The 18,801-nt window shown below is 37.4% G+C and overlaps 1 protein-coding gene across 1 annotated transcript in view; it reads right to left on the bottom strand.

The window, feature by feature from the left end:
• LOC103471641 (uncharacterized) overlaps nt 1-18,115 on the bottom strand; it is a 31,362-nt gene extending 13,247 nt beyond the window's left edge. Inside the window, exons 1-4 of the mRNA XM_008420792.3 lie at nt 17,729-18,115; nt 17,367-17,472; nt 4,119-4,332; nt 2,890-3,032 (exon numbers count right to left, since the gene is read on the bottom strand). Of these exons, the coding sequence (XP_008419014.2) occupies nt 2,890-3,032; nt 4,119-4,332; nt 17,367-17,472; nt 17,729-17,917 (652 nt within the window). The 5' untranslated portion in view covers nt 17,918-18,115. The remainder of the gene's footprint in view (nt 1-2,889; nt 3,033-4,118; nt 4,333-17,366; nt 17,473-17,728) is intronic.
• Between the last annotated feature and the right edge of the window lie 686 nt (nt 18,116-18,801).

Here is an 18,801-nt window from a genome sequence, read left to right as displayed (position 1 = left end):
TTCAAAATTAGAAAACAAGTTCTTTAAAAGGCTTAAAATAAGTGTGAATAAACTGTGCAAAGACCTTGATAAGAAACCACATTTTTATTCAGTTCTTCATCTGCAAAACTTCTCTGATAGCACAGAGCAAAATGAATAAAAGTAAAATGTTGTTTCTTATCGAGGTCTGAGTGCAGTTTCTCTCCACAGTTTTACATTTTTTGGTGAAACATTTCTGCAGACCCACCATCAGCTTCAGCTCCCCTGTGGTAAAAGAAGCTGTTGCTGTTTTTGCTGCTTATCAGCATCAGGAGAGGAAGCAGGTGAAGGAGATTTCTATGCAGACGTTGTGTAACGCTATGCGTGTCCTGTTGCACACTGATCCTATCTCAGGTTCCTGCTGAAGTAACCATACAGCCTTACCCTTATCAGTAAACTTTAATGTACTTTATTTGGATTTTAAGCTACAGGAAAAGGTAATGCATAATTGTGAAGTAAAAGGAAAAATATGAATTTTTTGAAGCGTGCACTGCATTTTTACTCAGCCTTTACTTAACTGAAGCACAGCGTTAGCATGGCCAAAGATGACGGTTGAAAACACATTTCCTGTAACTGAGTTGTTTCTGAGTCATTAGCAGATTTAGTAGAGCATTCACAAGTTGATTGGCAGCGTTAAGACCCGCCTCCTGGCTCTGATTGGTTGTTTTTGGTCAGGAATTTCTCCAAAAGACAACAATTGCACCCCAGGGATTAGGTTTCTGTCTCTTATTATATTGTCATCACTTGGTGATAGTCTTAACAAGTATGCTAAAAATGTATTTTGTATAAAAGTTACATATTGCAGCTTTAATGCTCTTCATGGAGCAAAGTTTTAACATTCGTTGGGAATTAAGTGCGTCACATTTGATTCTTTTTGTTTTCTATTCTGCAACTTAAGTGCTTCCAATTTTGTTTTATTTTATAAATATGATTTATTTTATTTAAAATAGGGACAATATGCAGCATACATTGACCATAAGAGGAGAGATGCAGGTTATAGCCTTAAATGCTCATTTCTGCCCCGGCCCAGCTGATATATTTTTAAAAATGCATAAAAACATCTGGATGCTATTCAGTATGTATAAAACATAAATATGTCTAAATTTAAATCATAATTCTCTCTCAAATGAAAAAATAATGTTACATTTCTTCTTTTTAGTGCAGCACGTTAGGAAAAATTTAGCTTTTGTATACAATTAATCATCAATACAATCAATCAAACAGATTAATCGATAAGTGGCTTCGCTTCCATCCCAGGACTCTAATATAACACAAAACCACTAAAACCCACCACAGACACTTCAGCATGCTAAAAAAGCATAAAAGGGAAACTGCTGCCTTCTTAATATGCAGCAGAAGGAAGACCAGAAGACTTCACAGTTTATGGCTCATTTTTAATCCTGTGTTGAGGTTTTAATCTACTGTGAAATGGGTTTCACATGGAGATTTAGGGACAGATATTTCCACCCAGGTATGCGTAATTGTCTTGCACTCAATCTGCAATTCTCTCTGAAAGATGAAGAGCTCTGATCTTCATAATAAACCGTCTTGTTTATAGATTAAGATTAAAAGGAGCGAGACGTTTCTCTTTTGGTCCAACCGCCAACATGAAAGGAAATGAGAGCATGAGCAGAATAAGTCAGCGATGTTCTCGTTAAGGATTAATTGCACTTCTGAAACGTGGCTGCTAACTTGTAAAAAAGAAAAAAATCTTTCAACTCACATGGCCTTAAACGTCACCCCGGCTGGACTGCAGGATGTGAGCCTTTAAACAGTCGCCGTTTTTTCCCAATGTAATGTTTTGCCTATAAAATACCAGCAGGGGATTGGAGAAGTAGGAAATATTTAAATATTTAGAGAGGAAAGCTTTTGCTGCGACTCAAATGGTTTTTCTTAGAGTATTTTCTCAATTAGAAGCACAGGTGATAAGTATTAGGGATTATTGAGAAAATAGGAAAACAAAATTTGAATGAGAAGAAATTCAAAATAATACGAGAATAAAGTCACACAACAAAAATGTTCAAACAACACAAAATTTATTATTATATTAAGTAGAATACAATTTAATTCTCTTCCCAGACTTTATTCCTGTAATTTTAAGACAGTTCTCGTACTTTAAGTCTCGTAATTTTGACTTTATTTTTGTAATTTTATGACTATTTTGTAAATTCATGGCTATTTTTGTAATTTTACAACTTTATTCTTGCAATTTTATGACGTTATTTTGATGATTTTATTACTTTCATTTTTGTAATTTTATTAAGTTTTTCTCATAGAAGGAGGAGAAAGAGGGGTTGAAAAAATTGCAATTTGAAAATTTGAACAAACTAAAGCAAATTTAACTCCTATTTGTAGAGTTTTTAAATCTATAAAACTGTCCGTTTGACAATTCTTCCTGCATTTTATATAAAATTACTCTTTTCCTCGGTCTACCGGCTTCCTAATCCATGCATTTAAAGCCTGATCTGCTGCACCTGCAGTCATTTCTATTCATGCTGTGTTGAAAGTTATAGTCGTGCTCCTGATTCGACCCAGTTATGTTCAAGTTGAAGGCACCAGAAGGAAACTCGGTATGACACCGACCTGCCGAGTTGCCTTCAGATGAAAACTTAAACCTTCCCCTACAGCAAAACTCCAGGGATAAAAACATTATATCCGCTGTTATATAAAAAAGTGACAAATCCCTAAAGGAAATTGGAGGATCACAGCAGGAAAATCCATTCTTTTACATACCTTAAAATACCTCTCTAAGCTCTATAATGCTGCCGACAATAAGGGATTACACAGAATTCACTCTGAAAAGAAGTGAAGAGGCTTAGTGCTTGTGTGGCACCGTGTTACTGTACGAGAGATGATTTAGCGCTTCCTTACCCTTTAAGGCAATGATCTCATTAAAGGCACAACGGTTGGTTTCTTGGCCCCAGACAGATCGGGGGAACAAGCTGCGCACCAGGGCGTCGGAAAGCTCTCGGAGAAGCGCCATTTCCAGAGCGGCAGCGCTGAACAGCGGGTCTCTGAGGGGAAAAATGGAGGCTGAACGGCCAGGAGAACCTAATATTTACAACAACTTGCAGTTTAGGATTAAAGTACTGAATGTTTGATATTAAAAAAATGTTAAAGGGGCGGTATTATGTGTTTTCCAGGCACTTAGTATCATTTTATTAGAGTACCCAACAATTGTACTTAAATAAGAGTAGCACTACTTCAACATATTTTTACTCTAGTAAAAGTAAAAAGTAGCCATCCAAGATATTACTAAAGAGTAAAAACATATTTGGGTAAAAAGACTACTCAAGTACACAGTAACTGATCAACACATCAGTCATTTAATATTTAAAAATTACATAATTAGATCAACCAAAATATAAAGTTAAGAGGAAATTTTGGTATTTTAAAGACAGAAATTACAATAATTCTTATAAGAAACAAAAATAACACAATCAGGCAAAAGAAAATGTTTCTAAATCAGTTTGTTTCAGTAAAAAACTACTCAACTCTGCATTTTATAGCATAATCAAGTAACGATGTTATCTTCAGTTGTTATGTCTCAAATATGACGTATGTCCTGATTTAACGTCTTGAAACTGTGTCTCTGTCTCTTTAAGAAGCTCCTGCTCATTCTGAGGCTCTGCCGTTAAGAAGTTATCGCATCATGGCTCCTCTATTAACCCTTTAACAACATTTTTACCAGCGTTTCACTGAGGACTAGCTCATATAATGAGCTCAGCAGATGTGCAGTTCCTTCCAGGTGTTTGCTAACTGCTGCTGGCTAGTCTGAAGGAGCTGAGTGGGGAATCAAAGCTGTTCTGGAAAGATCAAGTCTTTTTCCCCTCAATAGATGAAATCAATATTTGAAAACTGAAGTTAGGTTATCTTTTATTAAAATGTGATTCATCAGATCAGACACTTAAGAGCCATAAAAATCTGTAAAACGGAAAAAACTTTCAGAAATATTACACAGCGCCGTCACCAAACATTGTCAATCATTCATAAGGTTGTTAAAGTAATAAGAATTTTACAGCACTTAGACATTTTACTGGGTGCAAAGAGTAACCCGAAGCAGGAACTTTCACTTCACAATAAAGAGGAAAAAGTCTCACCGGTCAGGCTGCTTTGCATCATGCAAGTGCTGCGTCAGAATCCTGATGCAGTCCACCATGGCCTGGCAGACATCAAAGTCCCTGGCCCTCTCAATGATGCGGTCGATTACAAAGTCGAAATCCCTGCTGAGCACCTTGTGCAGAGGCTGCTGCTCGCAGGGCTCGGGGACGGCGTACCAAGGCAGAACCAGCTGAGCGTAGGCGCACTCGAACACTGAGAAGATTTGTCACAAATTCAGTGAGTCACAGTAGAATAATCCCACGCTCGCCTCCTGGAAATCAAACTAAAGAAGGGGGAAAAAACACAGCACTGCACTGAAGGTAGTTAGACATTCAAACTCTAATTTAAAAGCTACTGAGAACCTTCAGGTAAAATTCAACACAGATATTCATGAAACGATTCTCTTCTGAACATTAGAAGGTTCATGGGGTGAACATAATCACTTTGGGAGTCTCTTTTTTTTTAAAATAAAGTCTTGTCGTTTGTGTGAATGTCACTTTGACATGTGCGACCACGTCGCTGCAGCGCCACCATGGCAACAGCAGATAATGGTGGCCTCCCACAGAAACCACAGCAGCACTCATGAGTCCCTGGTGGCCGCTTGTCCCCTTGCTGTTGTAGCCGTAGTCCTCCAGTTGATGTTGGTAATTATGTCTGTAGTGGCCACATTACAGTACTTTTTTTCCCTGTATGAATCATCCCCACTACCTCATCAGTTGCTGCAAACTAGAGCTGCAACTGACGATTAATCAATTATTGGAATGATTAATCAGGTAAAAATTCTGCAGACTTTTTGTTTAAGGGTTTTTTACACAATATTAGAAATCATCCATCCATTTTCTTGCACCCTTGTCCCTTAATGGGGTCGGGAGGGTTGCTGGTGCCCATCTCCAGCTAACGTTCCGGGCGAGAGGCGGGGTTCACCCTGGACAGGTCGCCAGTCTGTCGCAGGGCAACACAGAGACACACAGGACAAACAACCATGCACACACACACTCACACCTAGGGACAATTTGGAAAGGCCAATTAACCTGACAGTCATGTTTTTGGACTGTGGGAGGAAGCCGGAGTACCCAGAGAAAACCCACGCATGCACAGGGAGAACATGCAAACTCCATGCAGAAAGACCGGGGCCGGGAATTGAACCCAGAACCTTCTTGCTACAAGGCAACAGCTCTACCAACTGCGCCACTGTGCCGCCTTATATTAGAAATCAATAAGATGCAAATAAATAGATGAATAATTACATTTCTTTTTCAAATAAAACATTTTATTGTCCAGAATTCAACCTTTAGTGTATGCCTGATGATTTGGTGCAAAAGGTGCATCTTAAAAAAATACTTACTTAAAATACTTATAAAAATACTTTAAAATCTCAGGCCTTGACTTGTCAATACATTGCAATGTTGTTCTTTTATTCAGCCTGTAAACTCTGGTTGACTCTAGTTACTAAATTAGTTGACGATTTTTTTTAAAAGCAATTAATCATGACTATTGCGATTAATTATGATTAACTGTTTCAGTCCCAATATGGGGTGGGGCTGATCTGCTGATTATTTTTAATAAATGGATTGCAAAATGTGCTAAATAGGTTATTTTTGTACTGAAGCTACAAGCCACTTGAGCTGTTTTGGGTAGAACACGTTTATAGAAAGGTTTTTATACATCTTAGTTGCTTTGTCTGTGAAAACCTTACTGTCAGAAGGTTTTTTTTTTTTTTTACTTAAAATTAAATTCAATATGTATGAACGTTTTGTACAGTTTTGGCTCTAAGTATGTTGTTCTTTCAGCAATTGGCCACTTTTTGTTTCCGTATACTCTAGATAACAATTAATCAATTACTAATTTGGTTCATTAGTCGATTAATCACGATTAATTGTTTCAGCCATAATCCAGTGTGGGGCTGAACTGTTGATTATTTTTGATAAATGATAGCCAAAAGTACTTAATTTGTGATTATGTTTTCTGAAACTAAAACTATGCCATTTGAGTTGTGGGTGGAACATATTTACTAAAAAAGGTTTTTATTATCATCTTAAATGCAAAGTTTATATATTTTTTCAAAGTTTTGGTTTAATTACTGTTCTGAGTATATTATTTCAGCAATTACCCTCTTTTTTGATTAATCGATTATTTAATTAGTTGAAGATTATGTCAGTAATTGATTCATAATGATTAATCGTTTCGGTATAGTTAAAGGCTTCTACACATTTCCCTCACTTACGCACGCAGACTGTAATCTGTCTTTCCCAGTCTCAAGTCCTGCAGCCACCAACAGTTTAAAGGCAACTGGATCCTTTCTCTAGTTTCCTCTCCTGCCTTTACTGGTCTACCCAGATAGTTTTACAAATACTCACACCTTGTCAGATGGGACAGTTGAAATGGAGGGAATTCCTAAACCAAGCTTGATATAATCTATCTTTCTAATCTAGCATGTCTGAAAAAGTACTACTTTAAAAGTCAATAAGGAAAAATCCTTAACAGATGCCCAAACCACCCCAACCGGATGCCTGAGAGTCCAAGCTCAGCTCCTGCCAAACAGCTGAGCTTTGGCTGCCTCAGGACGAGACCAGCCAGCGTTTGGAGGCCACCTGAATTCATCGTCTCATTCTTTCACTCAGCTTCTGTGTTTAGGTGACGACTGGAATGTAGATCCAGTGATAACATGAATATTCAACCGACCAGTACAGTGAGTAAACAACAGCAGACGATACTCTGATCTGTCAATTGATCTATAAGCAAAACCCCAAAGAGGTTTAAACTGTTCTCACCCAGAAGCTGTGAAACGAACAGTCGCACTTTTAAAAGGGAACTAATTATCCAAAATTCCCCTTTTTGCTTATGTACTTTAAGTTTGGGTCTCGACTGTTTCTAAAAGCAACCAAACCACTTAAAAAAAAACAAACTAAAAAAAACAACAACAAAAAACGCACAGCTGTACTTCGGCAATAAATTAATGTTTATTTGTGTCTGGAAAATGAGCCACTTCAAAATTCTCTGGATTGTTAAGTCACATTTGAAGGGAACTGTGCCGTTACTTAGCAACCATAGTCGTTACCTAGCAACCTAAGAAACTAGCAACCCCAGAGAAGCTCCAGGATGTTTGGTCAGCTGGTTTCACTGCAATGGCTCCTGGAAAAGACAAGTCTTTTTCAAAGTATAAAATTAGGGGAAAAAGACTCAATTCAAGGTCTAATTGGTCCATAAAACATTTCTCTTGGGTGCTTTCCAACATTTTTTGTTAGTTACAAACTCGAAAGTTCCTGAAGTCAAAAATACGTTACATTTCCAAAAGATTCGCCAGTAGCGCTCAGCTGTTTTTCTGCACAACCTCCTCCATCTAAAACGCCACTATGTGGTTGATTTTAATCATTTTACAATAAGTATTTCAACAGATTTATGTTTTATCCAACCATAAAAACATGCTTGACCAATAAGTTCACTAAGAGCTTGAAGAACCTGCAGATTTAGCTTCCCTGTGAATGGATGAACTAATATTATTTGATTTTATCACCAAATGTTTATATAGCTCAACTGTGAAACTGCTTCACATCTGTTGTATAAAGTCGTCTTATTTGAGAAAGCTGGGCTACATTTCACTGTTTTTATTGGTTTTTCCTCAGAACAGCAGCTTTACTCCCACACTACAAGTTTTCTATTGCGTTATTATGACTTATAGAAGCAAAAAGAACAATTTTGGTACCACTTTACATTAAAGTTCCCTTTATACATGGCTAATAAACATATTAATTCATCACTAAACTCTTTTTAAATCATTATTAACTGTTTATTATGTGTTAATTATAAACAAAACCTATTGGTTTCTTGCTAAATAGTGAGCCAAGTTTGACCATCTATATATTTTATCTAGAGTTGCTATACTAAACATTTCAGAATACCTTGTAAGAATTTGTAAACATAATTAATGCATAATAAACAGCTATGAATGATTTATAAAGTGTTTATAAAAGATGGATTACATATCTATAAACTATTTTTTAGCCTTTTTTTGTAAAGTGAACCCAGTTTTTGCTATAGTCAGTCCATAAAACGTTGCTTAATTTCTCTTTAGATCAATCAATGTGCTTATTGGCAGACTAATCTCTACAGGATGTTGTTTTTAGTTTTTTCTTCCTCCAACAATGTCACTATGCGGGGGCTTCTTGCAGATAGCTCGGCTTCACAAACGCATCTTCTAATTGCTGCAGCGCTCAGATGAAACCGTAGATTTTTTCTAACCACAGGATCGGCTGCATGCATGTCATGTCTGTTGAGTCTGTTTTTTATTTATTATTTTAGTTCTTTACAGCGCCTATAAAAAGTATGATCCCAATTTTATTTAACACTTTAAGGAACAAAGTGTTGTAGACGATCATAATACAAATATGACTAATTATCAAATAAATGAATAAAGTAGCACTTAAAATAGTGAAAAAATATCAAATACTGTACAATAAAGTCAACATCTCAAATTGTGTCAAAGGTCAAAGAAAATTTTCTGCAAATAATATGACTTGCAAAAAACCAAGTGTCCTCTGGCTGACGTTTGCTCTTTTGAAGCAACCTTACAACCTCTTCTAAAACTTTTAATGTTGCAATAAACAACAAATCCCATCAAATAAACTGTAAGGTTAGAGAGCCTGAATGTTTTGCAGTGTAATAAACTGACACTTATTGCAGCCAAAGCAGTTCTTCAGAAAATGCTTGTTGTGTTGAGTAATGTTACCATAAAGATACATTTGTGCAATCCTAACTGGCTGCATTTATGATTTTACTTTTTAACCTTAAAACTGGATGTAAAAACAGCATTTAAGACTTCCGGCCGGAACATCGTTAAGATGGCTGCTCATTAGAGAGGCTCCCCAGATAACCGGATAAATTATTGAATTACCCCCATTCAACTGAGCAATATTACTTTACGAAAACCAATTAGAGGGGGTAAGACGACAACGAAGCCCAACGACAATAAGTAGAAGAGGGAAGACAAAAAAATTTAACGAACAGGCACAACTAACGTATCGTAGCTTCTAAGCTAGTAGGACGGAATGGCTAGCCTCGAAATCTTATTAGAAGAACTGAGAGGGTTCCGTCAGGAAACTAAGGAACAACTCTCGACTATTAAAGAGGAAATACGAAAAGCGAACGCAAGGATAAGTGAAGTAGAAGAGCGTTTGGAGAAGACAGAGGAACGAACCCAAAACACGGAGGAAGTGTTAGCAGAGCTGCTAAAGCTACACGTGGGTCTGGAAGACAAGATGGTTGACTTGGAGAGCCGATCCAGGAGGGAGAATGTCAGGATCTATGGTGTTCCAGAGGGGGCTGAAAAGGACTGTGAGTCAATGGCTGCTTTTGTGGAAACTTTATTAAAAGAGGGGCTCGGTCTGGAAGACACCCGGCCGGACATGCAGATTGAACGAGCACATCGGGCGCTCGGTCCGCAGCCACCAGAGGGAGCGGCGCCACGGTCCATCGTAGTGAAATTTCTGAGCTTCAAATATAAAGAGCTGTTGCTCCGCAAGGCCTGGCAGCGAAAAGGATTTGTTTGGCATGGAAAGCAAATAAATCTGGATCATGATTATCCACCAGCCATCCTCAGAAGGCGCAGAGAGTACGTGGAGGTTCGGAGGGTCCTGAAAGAGAACGGCGTCCCGTTTCAGACACTTTTCCCGGCGAGGCTGCGAGTGAAACATAAAGAGGGGACCAGGACCTACGACACCATAGAGGAGACCACCGAGGATCTGGCTAAAAAGGGCTACAAAGTTAAAGTCATCAGATCCCCAGCTTCCCTGAAGGAGCAGATCGAGCGGCTGTCCTGGAGCAGGAAGGAGGGGAGGAGGCAGAAAGGCTCCTCCGGTTCTGCAAGAGGAGAAAACTACAAAGAGAGGCTCCGGGCTTTCAGAAGAACATCTCCACCTACGATCTGAGAACTGAGGGGTTCTTCCTTTTCCCTCCTGGAATCTTCCTCTCAGAGATAAGTGTACAGAGGGCTGTTTTAAGGATGATAGGATTCTATAAAGGTTAGACTGGGGTCCACTCTTATTTGGGCTGCTGCCACCTGTAAGGGCCCTCCTTAAAGTTATGGGAGGTTTTTCCCTTCTGGGCTGCCTCCAAGAAGCCCAACAGGGTCTAATCAACAGACCCCTGCCTTGGATGCTGAACATGTTCTGTTTTGTCATGGTTCTTGTTTATACGTTTACTTTTGGTTCTGGTTCTTCTGTTTATATTCTGTTAATGTCAGTTCTAGTGAGTGATGGGGGAGTTTCAGGGTCATCAGTGAAATGGGGAAGACATCTGCACAAATGGGAAAGACAGAGTTAAAGGTGGTTTCTTTCAATATAAATGGCATAAATAATCCGATTAAGAGATGGAGAGTATTATCAAAACTCAGGAAGGATAAAGTTCAAATAGCAATGCTTCAGGAATCCCACTTAGATAACTCTGAACATGCCAAATTGAACAAGATGGGGTTTAAATCTGTTTATTTTTCTTCCCACAGCTCTGGTAAACGAAGAGGGGTTGCAATTTTAATATCGAGTTCCTTGTGCTACGAACATGTTGCAGAGCATAAAGACAAGGAGGGTCGTTATATTTTAATTACAGGAAAAATAGATGGCATCTTGATAAGTCTTGTCAATGTTTATGCCCCACCTGGTAGCGACTGGTCATTTTACGAGAAAATTTTTGAATTAGCAGCAACAAAAAGTCAGGGTGTAATGATCTGTGCGGGGGACTTTAATATTAGATTAAACCCAAACCTGGACTCATCAAATGGGAAAACAAACTCAAAATATATCAGTAAAAGAATGAAAAATATGATGGACGAAGTGGGATTAGTGGATATATGGAGGGATAAGAACCCAACCAGTCGTGACTACACACATTATTCCTCTTCTTACAATGTATACTCAAGAATAGACTATTTTTTTATGTTCAAAAAAGATGTGCATAGATTGAGAAGTTGGGAGATAGGATCCAGTCCAATCTCAGACCACAGCCCAATCTATATCTCCATTCAACTGGCTGAAAAAGCAGATCCACCCTCTGGAGGCTGAATACAAACTTATTAAACAGTACAATCTTTAAGGAGAATATGAAAACTGAAATCATACAATATTTGGAAGAGAATGATAATAATGAGGTAGGTCCGGAAATACTCTGGGATGCTCTAAAGGCTGTGGTCAGGGGAAGAATAATAGCCTTTTCCTCCAACGAAAAGAAAATTAGACAACAAAAACAAACTCAATTGGAGGTTGAGCTGAAAAAACTTCAGACAGAGCATTCTAAAACCTTCAAGGGGGCTACAAGAGCTAAAATTGAGTTGGTGAAAAAAGAACTGAATGATTTAAACGTACAAGAAATACAAAAGAAACTTCTCTTTACTAAACAGAAATATTATGAAGCAGGGGGGAAATCTCTGAAGCTCCTAGCATTTAAATTACGAAAACAACAAGCTGATAGAACTATTCACAAAATAAAGAATATATATACAAACAGGGTTGAAACAAACCTAGAAAAGATTCAGAAATGCTTTAGAGACTTTTACCAAACTCTATACTCCCAACCCAAAGTGAATAATGAACTGCAAATAGACATATTCCTTTCCCAACTCTCTCTGCCAAACATTACAGACGAGCAAAACGAACAATTAATATCAGAGATAACTGAAGCAGAACTAAGGTCAGTGATTAGAAAGTTGAAAGGAGGGAAATCTCCAGGAACAGATGGGTTTACCTCCGAGTGGTACAGAGGAATGCAGGATCAGTTAGTCCCTGTTTTAGTAAGAGTTTTCAACAATGTACTGGAAAAGAAAATAATCCCTCCTTCATGGAGAGATGCAATTATTTCGCTAATTCCCAAGGAAGGAAAGGATAAGAAGGATTGCGGAAGCTATCGCCCAATAAGTGTGCTAAATATTGATTACAAATTATTTACTGCCATTATTGCACAGAGATTGGAAAATATCCTGCCAGTGATAATCCATAAAGATCAAACAGGCTTCATCAGGCAGAGGCAGACTCAGGATAACATCAGGAAAACCCTGCATATTTTAAATCATGTAACCCAACAAAAAATAGAGACACTTGTACTGAGTCTAGATGCAGAGAAGGCTTTTGATTCAGTCAGATGGTCTTTTCTCTACAAAGTTATGTCCAAATTTGGGTTCTGCCAGGCTATAATAGATGTAATTGCATCTCTATATAATAGACCATCTGCTAGGATAAAAATTAATGGAGACCTATCTGATCGCTTCACTCTGGAAAGGGGAACGAGGCAGGGATGCTGCGTTTCTCCACTCCTCTTTGCCCTGTTCATTGAGCCTCTAAGTCAGTGGATCAGACAGAGGACGGACATAGCTGGAGTTCATATGGCATCTGGAGAACAAAAGTTGTCATTGTTTGCAGATGATTTATTGTTAACCATAACAAATCCAGCTAAAACCCTACCGGTACTTATGGGAGTGATCGAAGAATATGGTATCCTATCAGGTTACAAGATAAACATTACCAAGACTCAGGTTTTAACAATAAACTATAACCCACAAAACAATATTAGGAACCTCTTCAATTGGAAATGGGAGGCGGAATCCATTAAATATTTAGGGGTCACATTGCCCAAGGATCTCTCCAGGAGTTTTGAAGTCAACTATGGGCCCCTAATTTCAAATCTGAGACTAGACATGAAGAGATGGAGTCTGATCCCTTTTTCAAATTTACACTCAAGAGTGGAGTCAGTCAGAATGAACATTCTCCCGCGCTTCCTATACCTATTTCAGTGTTTACCTATTCAGATATCAGATTGGCGATTCATAGAGTGGGAAAGGTTAATCGCTCAGTATGTCTGGCAGGGGAAAAAGGCAAGAGTGAGATATAGTACGCTGCAGTTAAAGAAAGAGAAAGGTGGACTTGGTCTTCCTAACCTACAAGTTTATTACCTTGCAGCTCAATTAAGACCCGTGTTCTGCCTGTGCTCTTCATCTTACAATGCAAGGTGGAAAGATTTGGAAAGAGCAACAGTAGAAGGAATACCTTTAATATCAGTATTAATGGACAAGGACCTACAAGGGGGCTGAATATACCACATGGGTCAATACTACACACCATGCTAGATTCTTGGAGTAAGATTGTTAAAATGTGTAAATTGGGTAACCAGATAAAAATACTCAGATGGTGTGCCTTTGATTCAGCTTTTAAACCGAACAAGATGGATGGGAGATTCAGAGGATGGATCCAAAAAGGACTAACCTCCTACTATACATTTACTGAGAAGGGTGTATTCCAGAGTTTTGAGGAACTTAAGAGTTCTAAAGGGTTGGAGAAGGATGACTTTTTAGATATCTACAGGTTAGGTCCTATTTCAATCAAAATATATGTGACAATTGGGAAACGGCCAAACCAGGACTTCTTAGTGTGTTTATGGCCTTGTTGAAGTCAGGTTCATGCAAAAAACTCATTTCCATATTGTACAATGGTATTCTATTGTCTAAACAGGGTGACACAGACTACATAAGAAACAAGTGGGTAAAAGAAGGAAATCTATCAATCTCTACTGAAGTCTGGGAACAGATTAATAAATTACACTGGGTGACTTCAAGCTCCAATTCATGGCGGCTGTTCAGTTGGAAAAACTCTGTTCGATATTTTGTAACTCCAGTTCAGAAAAAACACCAGGGCAGCGGAGACACATGTTGGAGACTCTGTGGAAGTAATGGAGCAAATCATCACCACATCTTCTGGGGTTGTCCGGTGATTAAGGCTTTTTGGGAACAAATTTGTTCCCACATTAATAACATATTTACTGAAAGGATCCCATGTATGTGTGAATCCCTATATTTAGGAAACATTTCACTTGATAACTGGGCACTGGATGATAAAAAACTGCTTTTAGTTCTTCTGGTAGCAAGCAAAAAGACAATCACTAGAAAATGGCTAAAGCCCGAAGCACCCACAGTGGATGATTGGGTCAACATTGTACAGGACATTTACATTCTGGAGAAGTTATCCTTTTCTGTTCAAGGTCGAAGAGAAACTTTCTTCAAGATCTGGTCTAAATGGACAAACTATGTGAAATCAGTCATTCCTGTGGACTAAATTCATCTATTATACGCAAATAAGGTTGTGATGGGTATTGTACCTCAGTTTAGGATTATGGTAAATTTTATTCTCTTTACTGTGTTTTTCTTCTAACAAAAAGAAAATGAGACCTGACCCCTCTCTACCCCCCACTCACTCTGATGTTCTTTGTTATTATACAAAAATCCTGGATTGGCTTGTGATTTTTTTCTTTCTTTTTTTTCCACCATTGTGGTGGACACTGGATTGTACAAAATAATTGTATCTTGCCTTTCCAAATAAAAAATTCAATTTAAAAAAAAAAAAAAAAAAAAAATGTAAAAAAAAAAAAAAAAAAAAAAAAAAAAAACAGCATTTAATATGCTTGACTGTTTATTCAGGATTCAAAGTTTTAGTCTTAATTTTCTATAGAAACTATTGTGAGGGACTAAAAGTGATAATAAGAGGCATTTAAAAATTCAATAGTAGTGTTTGAAGCAATAAATCTGTCACTGCATGAAATAAACATTCTTCTAAAATAAAACCATTTCACTTTAAAACTGTTCATTCATAAATTCAGCTGTGCAGCCAAGTAAACACTACACTGCAAAAACAAACCTATACCAAGTAATTTTTGGTCTACCTTCTTGAAACAAGACAGAAATAACTTACAGTTTTTAAGTCAAAAGTTCATAATATTGATACAAATTGAATTAATTTTATTGGCTGATTATTTTTATTGTAATATTGACTTTTTTGTCAATATTAATGAATTATTTACTGAAAACGAGTTCCATTATATTGATGAAAAGCTAATTTTAAGTTACTTTAATCTTATTTGAAGTGTACTAAGATATTTGTACTATAAACTTGATCAAAAAAAGTTTATAATACAGATTTTGAGTTTTTGCAGTGTACGCTTAGTGATTATCCTATGCACAGCCAGCCCAAGGCAATGTGAGCTAAGAAACCACCAGGGGGCACCCAAGAGCATCATTTGATTTTATTTTGTAGTGATGCGTTGCACCGTTTGCACACTCTACTCATCTATTACAAATTTATTAAAGAAAAGATCTAATTTGTTAACTGTATATTGAGTATTTGTCTTCAGATGTTGATTTTAAACACATGAATTAAAAAACCACACATATATAGCACTCTGCATTTCAAAATGCAAATTATTTGAAGCATATTTGCTTGTTTGCTCCTGTAAGGTTAAAATCAATGGTATCCATAGTAACACTGCTACGATGTAAGCTGATTACAAATTACACCAGTAATTGTAGGTATTTTACATGCATAATGCAGGAATGATGAAGTGTGTTGTGTTGATATGTTGGAATTAAAACAATCTCAGGGCCCCAACAAAGCTGGGGCCGGCCCTGGTCTTATGGAAAAAGAATAATGTAAAAATACATGAAACAACAAAAATGGCTGAAATCATGTGATCAGTTTGGGCCGTTTGCAAACTTCAATTAGAGTTCATCTTTACTCTGAAAGCACGATTTGGTCTTATTGTCTTTTCCTGTTAATGACAAATAATGGAGTAATTACGTATCCTAAGTGCATTCATGATGCACATTACGATAAAATCTGAAAAACAACAAATTAGTGCAAATTACTGGCTGAGCTACAAATGAGCAGAAGGAAAGCATTTAGGAATAAAACTGTCAGTTTGCCTTCCTTACATTTTGATTTGAGCTGCAAATCATTTACTTCTCCTCAAAGTCGCCCACTTTGAACCTGACAGATAAAATAACTTAACTCATCAAGATGTTTAGCAGCTTAAAATGCAACTGCAGGGAATCTGAACTGTGTTAAAAGTACAGACTGAATTTATGAGTCGACAGCTGGCCGTGTGACGTTTCTACGTGTTAATTTGCATGAACAGCGACTGACTTAGATCTTCATCACGAGGGACGAATTTCAATACCAGATGCAAAGTGTCACGCACAATATTGTCCTCTGAACAGGAAAAGTACACAAAGTAGACAAGAGGCTGTGATGGAGTCGAGCAGAGTCTAGTTTCACCTTTGACCCCTGAATCTGTCAACTCTGAAGAGTTGGAAACAAGTAAAAGGATGTCAAAACTTCAGAGCCTAAATAACATGTTTTAAAGTACATAACTCTTAAACTTAAAAACAGAAAAGTAGTTTGACCTTTAGATTTCATCTTAAGAGTTAACCTAAATTTAAAGTCCAAAAAACGTTTTCTAAAAACTATAAAGAATCATTCAGGTTTAACAAATAAAGGTTTTGTAATGGAATGCTTACATTGGAGTCACACAAATAACATTTATGTGGATCTGTTTATTTGGTCATTATTTTTGAAACTAAAGCCTTTTTTTACACATTTCCATAAATATTAACATGTTTCCACCCTATTTTTGCAAAGTTTGAACCTGTTCTTAAGTTGTACTTTTTTCAAAAGCTGAGGGAACATTTGCAGTTCTAAATGTTTATCTTTATTTAGGTGGAAAATGACTCTTTGGATTGTAAAAGTTGCAGACTCTGTTCTAGAAAACTGGTCTGAAATCGCTTTTATTGCTTTTAGGAATATTTCAAAGTTTAAATTATGAGATTTATGAACTCCACCGGCTCAAGCAAACAGGCTTTTGGTTGACTGCTACTCTTATTTTAAAGTATATTCTAGTTTACATAGTTGTGTTGTTGTGAAGCACTTTGCATTTTTAATGTCAGTGATGGACGCTATGCAAATAAATCATACTTAGTTAAATATAATGCTGCTTTCAACTCACCAATTCTTGGTGTAATAAACAGTTTGTGAAATTAAAAATTTGGATACTGAAGTTCTAGTTTAAATTTTTAAATTATAAATGTTTATTTTGCAGATTGGTGTGACTTTAAGATAAAGTCCATATTTTACGCATTAAGAGCCAATTTGATTACTGTGGAAGAGAAACTGGTGCAACACAAACACAGCTGATATGAATGCATGACATATTTCCTGCATGATCCATTACTGCCGTGATCTCTGCGGAGGGAGTGGTTTTTATCTTCTTCCTGCTTCCAATCCCCTCTCACTGCATGTAACATGATCTGCAGCTGTGAACTGTCCTACCTGGCTGTGTCAAGTCAAAACAGAGGTGAGGGCAAAGCGGGCTGAAATCAGGCTTCAGAAATCTGCTTTAATCCTCCCTGGCTGAAACTGCTGAGTGCATAGTTTTCTCTGCTTCACCTTGCTGAAGGGATTTCTTTACATGCGGACATTGAGAAGTCAGCGGGATGTTCTGCTCGAGGTTCCTCACATCAGTCTGTTCAAACGACTCTTTCTCGACATATTCCTGGAAACAAAACAGAGATTAGGAAGTTGAGAAACCGGAAATTTTGAGAATGAGCAACCTGTTGGCAACCCTCAAAAGAATTTAGAAACTAACTTTAACTGACTCATTGGCGTTTTTCACCTGTGGGGGTTGATTTTGAGTTTCAAAACCAACTATTATGTGATTTACAAACTCAATTCACCCTCATATAAACAAGTTATTAACTTTAATATGGTTGGAAGCAGCTTTTTTTAAATAACAAAAACAACGTGCCGACCTCAGGCGGATGCTCTTTGGGTTCTTCATCAGTTTGGGTGCTGCTCTCTCGCCCATTGTTTCCAAACAGCAGCCGCGTTGGAACGCAGAGGAGGAAACATATAACGTACTGCGTGACTGTGCGACCGCAGTCTGAAAAATACCAAACCAGGCCGAGGCTCACAGCGATGGAAAGACGCCACAGATACATCTTCTTCCCTCACAGCAGGCTCCTTCCGCCGGCGTGGCTGACTTTGAGTCGATAAGAGTTGGATGAAGTAGCAGCTAGTTTGTTTACTACCATCTTTAAAGCTCCGCAGCGACGAAGAAGAAGGAAACGACAAAGACGCTGTTTGGCTTCGTGAACGCAATCGGACAGCGGAAAACGAGAAACTTTATCAAGCTGGTTAAAGCGGAGCTGTGATTGGCTGCGGGGAGTCCTCCCGAGTCAAGCGTAGACGGTGAAAGCGCGACATCTAGTGGACGCACTGTTACGTTACAGAGAGAAGATGCTGATAAATAAGTAGTTTATTGCACCAAAATGTATCTCAAATTTATTTTTATGTTTCAGATTGCAACTACAAATTCAAAAATACTTTATTGATCCCAAATGGAAGTTAATACAAATGTAAATATTTTTATAAATATTTTTTATTTATTTAGGGAAAACTGGCTACAAAACCCAACAATTATCTTTGTGTGTTTTTAATGATTCAGATTACATTTCAAATTCTCACAGTAAATATAAAATGCAATTTCAACCCAACCTGGTCCCATAATAATCTTTATTTTCTACATATGTTGAAATTTGCTTTCAGATTCACATGGTAAAAATAAAGAATATTTTAAATAATTACACAATGGACAAAATATGAGTAATGTTAAATTGTTAATCAACATTATTGTGTTTGGTATTAAGGATTTTTTTCAAATATTCTTGGTTGCAGGGGATGCAGAAATTGAATTCGGACACAGATTTTGTTTTGTTTACCCTGCTACAAATCTCCCAGCATTCTTTGCTCTGCCTCGATGATCTTATTGGCCATGCTGACAATTCTGGATAGTCCCAAGTGAATGTTAAAAGTTGAAACACTT

Source organism: Poecilia reticulata, chromosome 10 (assembly GCF_904066995.2).
Source record: "Poecilia reticulata chromosome 10, P_reticulata-male-v2, whole genome shotgun sequence".
NCBI classification, from domain to species: Eukaryota; Metazoa; Chordata; class Actinopteri; order Cyprinodontiformes; family Poeciliidae; genus Poecilia; species Poecilia reticulata.
This window is presented reverse-complemented; position numbering and strand designations above follow the sequence as displayed.